The sequence below is a fragment of the Glandiceps talaboti genome, chromosome 6 (genome assembly GCF_964340395.1).
Source record: "Glandiceps talaboti chromosome 6, keGlaTala1.1, whole genome shotgun sequence".
Lineage (NCBI taxonomy): Eukaryota > Metazoa > Hemichordata > Enteropneusta > Spengelidae > Glandiceps > Glandiceps talaboti.
In genome coordinates, this window is record NC_135554.1 from 5,679,475 (window position 1) to 5,685,474 (window position 6,000).

Here is a 6,000-nt window from a genome sequence, read left to right on the forward strand (position 1 = left end):
TTCAGAGGCATGGTAGTATCTTTAATAGCTATCGGCAGAAATATCGAATATTATCATAAGTAATGTAAAAATAACCCAATGATCTAATTTTGTCGAGTATAAAAAGTTAATCACTGGGTCATAAACTGTCTTTGTCTGAACTAACGGTGATTGGTATGCCAATTACTGGTGATAAGTTATTCAGACACTAAAACTTATTAAAGAGCAACTCACCATGGTAGATTTAGTATGCAAAAAGAGGCATGGGAAGTAAGACTACATATATTTCGTTAAGTTTTCGGTAACCAAAATATCATATCAATATCTCTACTACATAATTTGACGTTAAATGTTGATACCAGTTGGATACTCTAGCGTTGACATAATCCAGTATGTTTTACTGATATATGATTACATACCACGTAACCATGGAAACACAAAGTTACAGTTTATGCCTCTTTAAAAGTATTTTCTATATAAAGACGAATCCCCATTTGAAGAAATCCCACAGACGTCTACGTACACATTTTATTAGCAGTGATTGTTGCATGGTAGGCTAATGTCGGGACAATCGCTCGATTTGTGGTATTGACACAATATCCACACTGAGTCATTTCCCCCTATAGTTGTTTACAGTGACTGTGCACAGATAAATACATCCGTCACAGGTTAACAGTGGAAACAAAATATATACTGAAACTCATGGTGTCTGAGATTGAGCAGAAATACAAGAATAATCACGAGAGTCACAGTCTTATAAATAATTGCACAGCGATATAAAATAACTCATATCGGTTCATATTTTTGTACACCAGAAACGAAATCCAAATCATTACTTTAATTTTTTTTAGATTTTATGTGTGTATTTTTTTGCTTACGATATCTATCTGAAAAATCTAGACAGAAAATACATAATCTCGTCTTTAAGTTTCTAAAATCTCGATAACTCCACGAAATATATGGATTCAAAGATTTGCTTCAAAGTAAGACGTACTACTTAAACGTGGCACTCAAGAAAACGAAAATATCGATAACGTTGATTGTTGTAGTCACAGGAACTGAAGTGTAGCCTCAAGCTGCTATTGAAGTATTGAACGGTTTTACCATAAATTATACAGGGAGGTAAAAATAGTACACGAGATCTTGGCTTTTTAAAGGCACTGTCGAAATTACAATGAAGGGTAGACGGGTTACGTAGTCAAGGAAAGTTTGGACGGGCAGGTGTGGAGGCTGGTAATATTTTTTTTCACATTGAGTCAGTGCATGTATGTGTATCTAATGGTTGTTATTCTGTTTCTAACAGCCAACATTTATCACCGAATGGCCTTACACACGGTCGCTACGTCTACCAACCGAGCGAAGATCACCGCGATCAACTATGTAATGGATTAGTGTATTTGTTCTTTCCCTACCAATATTTCTAGTACTAATAAACAGTGTACTTGGATGTACCACGAGTTCAATATGTTGTGTGTGTTCGTCTGTTTAGTAATCTTAGCGACTTATGTCTTGTTTAGTGTAGGTTTAACATTTCATTGCACACAGCTGAATGTGGCTTTTGGTTGACCTTTGTGTGCGTGTCGTAGAAACTAGTAGCGACCATTGTAAATTGCTGTCCCAACATAAGAATAATGAAAACAAGCAACAAACTGTTCACTGTTGTCGCTTCTGTTTAAAAGAGTCTCGCTAATGTTTTTTTACAGTTGAGTAGGAAAGACATAGCGTTGTTGTGTCGACGTATATATACATACAGTGATAGTGATATATGCTTATAAACTATTTTGGCACTACTGCATGGTTGTCACGGTCGACATAAGCTTATTTGACCAAGTTTCATAATAAGTCAACGTTAATCTTAGCTTGTTGTCTGAAATATCCGTACTTGGTCTCGTTAGCCTACCTGGCAGTGTTGGCACGCTCTCTAAGGTTACCGGGTGAGGACTGTACCCGGTCGTTCTGTCTGCCGCCCAGCGCCGTCTTAGGCTTCCACATTACTCCTATACACCTTCTCAACTAGCTATCCAGGTGTTCCGTTCCCCGCAATCTTAACATCCTCGTAAACTAGTCTAATCACAGTGTATCGTTCATTCCAAGTGAGCAGCAACTCCCGCCTTGCGTATCTACCATGGTATGTGTACACGGTCGCGTTGTCCGTCCCCGTCCCGACTCGATAAACTGAGTTCCAAATTTGCACCTGAATAGACCCTGCCTTTCTGCTTGTTGACATTAAAAACCGCTTCGTCTTTGTTTACACCTCAACGTCCAATCAACTACCACGATGTAAACCAAGAGGTCGTCGTGCTACACTGGAGTACGTTTGAAGAACAAAACACAAAGATTGGATAATATCGATCGGAAATATTGATCGCCATTGCAACGTTTATTGCCAAGGAAATCTTCCTGTGAATGAGTAACGGGATTTCCCACTCGGATTCTCGGTTCTTTGGCTACGGAAATTACTCGTCGTCGCTTCAAACAACGGCGTGAATAACTTAGCTACCGTGTTGTGGTAACAGAAGGCTATTAGCAGGCGATTAATAAAACTGTCAGTAAACATTGAACAATAAAACTTCGATCAGCGCCAATTTAGACAGAACAGTTATTACATATATTGATAATTTAAATGTTGATTTTTCATATCTTTAATAAAAGTTTGAATCATATAGAGTGAGTCTATTGTGACGTCATGCGTTATTTGATACTTGATCGCGACTGAATGCAACATTTAACGTGAAAGAGTTCTTACAACAAGACATACACGTGTTTGTTGATTTTCAAATTTAACATAGCGACATAATACATACTCTATTTTTGTGGAGTTATGAATGTAAATCCGATAAAACGGTATTAAAAGTAAAATCTGTCACTCAAATTAATTTTCTGTATTTTCTGAGAAGTGACCGTTTCTCAATAGGCTGTGGAATATGAGAAAAAAAAATAGCGTTTATTGATGCAGTTTACAATATTTTATGTTGGTCACTGTATCCACTGTCAGTAATCCGGGTTACTGAAGGCGTCTGGTGAGTCACTGCACCGATATACGAAGTAGCCATTACTTACGTATAAGGCTGGGGGTCAGAATTTACGTATACGGAGGGGCCGGGGGGGGAGGGGAGAAATTATTTTTGTAAAATAAAAATTTCGCAGCCCCATTCGTGCTCTCGAAAAATTTAAAGCCCCCCCCCCCGAAATCAACCCAAGAATTTTCGTAGGCCCACCCCCACCCCCTCCCGGCCACACATATTTTAAGGTGTAATTATTGAGTATCCGCCTCCACTTCAGAGATGTACATTATGGTACACTCTGAGTCAAAAGTGGAAATCAACTTCAGTGTCCATACATAATAGAATGAGAGATTTCTTTATTAATATAGATGTGGACTTTACGATAAAGATCTCATTGGGCTGTTCTAGGAGAAATTTAGTCAGCAGGGTTTTATCTTTCAACTTTGATTCTGGGCAGAAATAGCACCCCACATGATAGCTAGTGGGAGGGGGTGTCTCCCTCCCACATTAAGCACTTAAAAAGTAAGGACATATAGGAGGCCATTTATTGGCATAAAATTTCAAACCATACACATTATTGAAAGCCATAGAGTACTAGAAAATTGTCTTCAATACCCCAAGTTTACGCTCTCTCTCTCTCTCTCTCTCTCTCTCTCTCTCTCTCTCTCTCTCTCTCTCTCTCTCTCTCTCTCATACATACATACATACATACATACATACACACACATACATACATACACACACATAAATACATACATACATACACACATACATACATACATACATACATACATACATACATACACACACACATACATACATACATACATACATACATACATACATACATACATACATACATATGATGACAAGTTTGCATGTATCTGTTTTTTATTTCAGGAAATAAAGAGTATCTGATATCTGATATAGACACTAGCGACTTCGTTAGACATAGAATATCATGTCCAATGATAGACCAAGACAGACTCCACAACACACTGTGTACGCACTAGAACATGAACAGTAGTTACTGTTAGCCTAGGATAACTAGGCTGTGAGTTTAACTAACTCTTGAAATCCATTGGTACCAAGGATGATTATATTATGCAAACATTATGTGGAAACAATGACATTTATTTCCTTGTTAAATTTAATATCCACAAACTGATATCATATTTATTATCTCATTAGCATATCTGAAGGACTATAATGACTTGTAATGTTTTTACTGTAACTTTGCTACTAAATCACAGTGGTAAGCTTATTGGTCATAATACTTAACTACTTGATCCTATTTTTAATTACGTTTGTCAGGGACTTCATCTTAAACTATGCCATGGAGAAAAAATTAATATTACTATGCATAGATGCTATGCTATGATGTGATAAAGACATATTATAAGGCATAAAATGAAAATGTTTAGATGAAAAAATAGCAGCCTTATAAGTCTTATTTCGACTTTACATACACACATATACATGCACACATGTGTATACACGCACAATACATGAATAACATACGTACGTACGTACGTCCATCCATCCATCCATCCATCCATTTATCCATCCATACATACATACATTCATACATACATACATACATACATACATACATACATACATACATATACACACAGCCAGACAGGTGGGTGGATGGATGGATGGAAAGTGACTACACGAAAGGTGTAACAGTGATTACACAAATGCAAATGTAGATAGTATGTTACACATACTAATAAGTATCATTTGAATCATCACATTAATCTACAAGTCTTGTTTGGTACTGACAGCTATTTACAAACAGATTACACGTTGCTACCTCGTGTACAACACGACCAATTACAACCAATCATTGCCATGTTCACCTAATCTTACTATCACCACTTCAAGTCTGTGTCCTTGTAACATAAGCCATACAACAATGGCTATTTGACGCTACTGTACACTTAGGTCAGATCAGTGTATGAACGGTTATAGTTGTTATACCTTACAAAGAGTTTCAAGGAGCCTGTTACTATTGAAATCTAACCATAAACTTGAAGGCCGGTCAGGGTTTAGTTGTGTCACGGAATGCTTGTCTATGTAACATGACTGTCATGGAACGATGGCATGAATGTAAGAAATCATAGGTTGCTGTCTACTAGTACATACTATTGGTTTCCCCTCCAACCAAACGACACCAAGTTCTTTGTACAAATACTCGGCACATGTCCAACGATATCAATAATCTGGTACGAGATTTCAGTTAACAAATATGACGTGTCTGGTTCTAAAACGAGTAACCTTCCTATAAAAATACACCTGAAGACTTTTAAATTTCTCGTTGTTTTCAAATATTGTTAACAGTGCATTGGAAGTGGATGGACTATAGAACATATTGTGATTGCAGTATCGTGGCAATATTGTACCTCACTATAGTGATAGAGAGACTGTGCTATAATATAGAGGTCTGAGATTGGACACAGACTTATCGACAGTATTGTTCAGCTAGTATACGACAGCAAACTTAAAGCCTTTTTATCACTGAGTTTGTTGATACTATTCTACAACAACAAATCTTTGCTATGTTCCTAAACCTTTTAACATGTATTTCCAAAAAGAGTAAATTCGTCGCTACAATGAACACGTTATTAGCACTAGCTATTTGCTTGTCTCGCAAAGAATGGTGACCATGTACATTGATTCACTCCATAACAAAGATTCTATCAATGGATATGTTATCTGTCTAGTGTACTGCAGGGCACGATGTTGTGTTAGTACAAATTCATTGTTTGGGGTTCGTATTTATCCATTTTACTATATATTATAACGTTCAGTCCGATGTCTGTATGAAACAAGCCCACAGTATAAATGTGGAAAAAACCTTACATAATGATCCCTAAACTTTCACCTTTACGATAAAAGTTTTGAACAAAGTGTTCGTCAGTTTTATGTCACCCTCACGTGACCAGCGGGATTCGTGTGAATTTCACAGATCGTAAAAAGGTATCGGAAATAAGTTATGGCCTAGTAATTG

The 6,000-nt window shown here is 37.0% G+C and overlaps 1 protein-coding gene across 3 annotated transcripts in view; it reads right to left on the minus strand.

The window, feature by feature from the left end:
• Positions 1–6,000, minus strand: part of LOC144436543 (uncharacterized) — a 34,016-nt gene that overhangs the window by 19,842 nt on the left and 8,174 nt on the right. For 2 of the 3 annotated variants that reach the window (XM_078125359.1, XM_078125356.1), the window contains exon 1: positions 1,880–2,153. The exons of the other annotated variant lie outside the window; for it this stretch is intronic. In XM_078125359.1, the coding sequence (XP_077981485.1) occupies positions 1,880–1,971 (92 nt within the window). In that variant the 5' untranslated portion in view covers positions 1,972–2,153. Of the gene's footprint in view, positions 1–1,879; positions 2,154–6,000 lie in introns of those variants that run through there. 3 annotated transcript variants of the gene reach the window in all.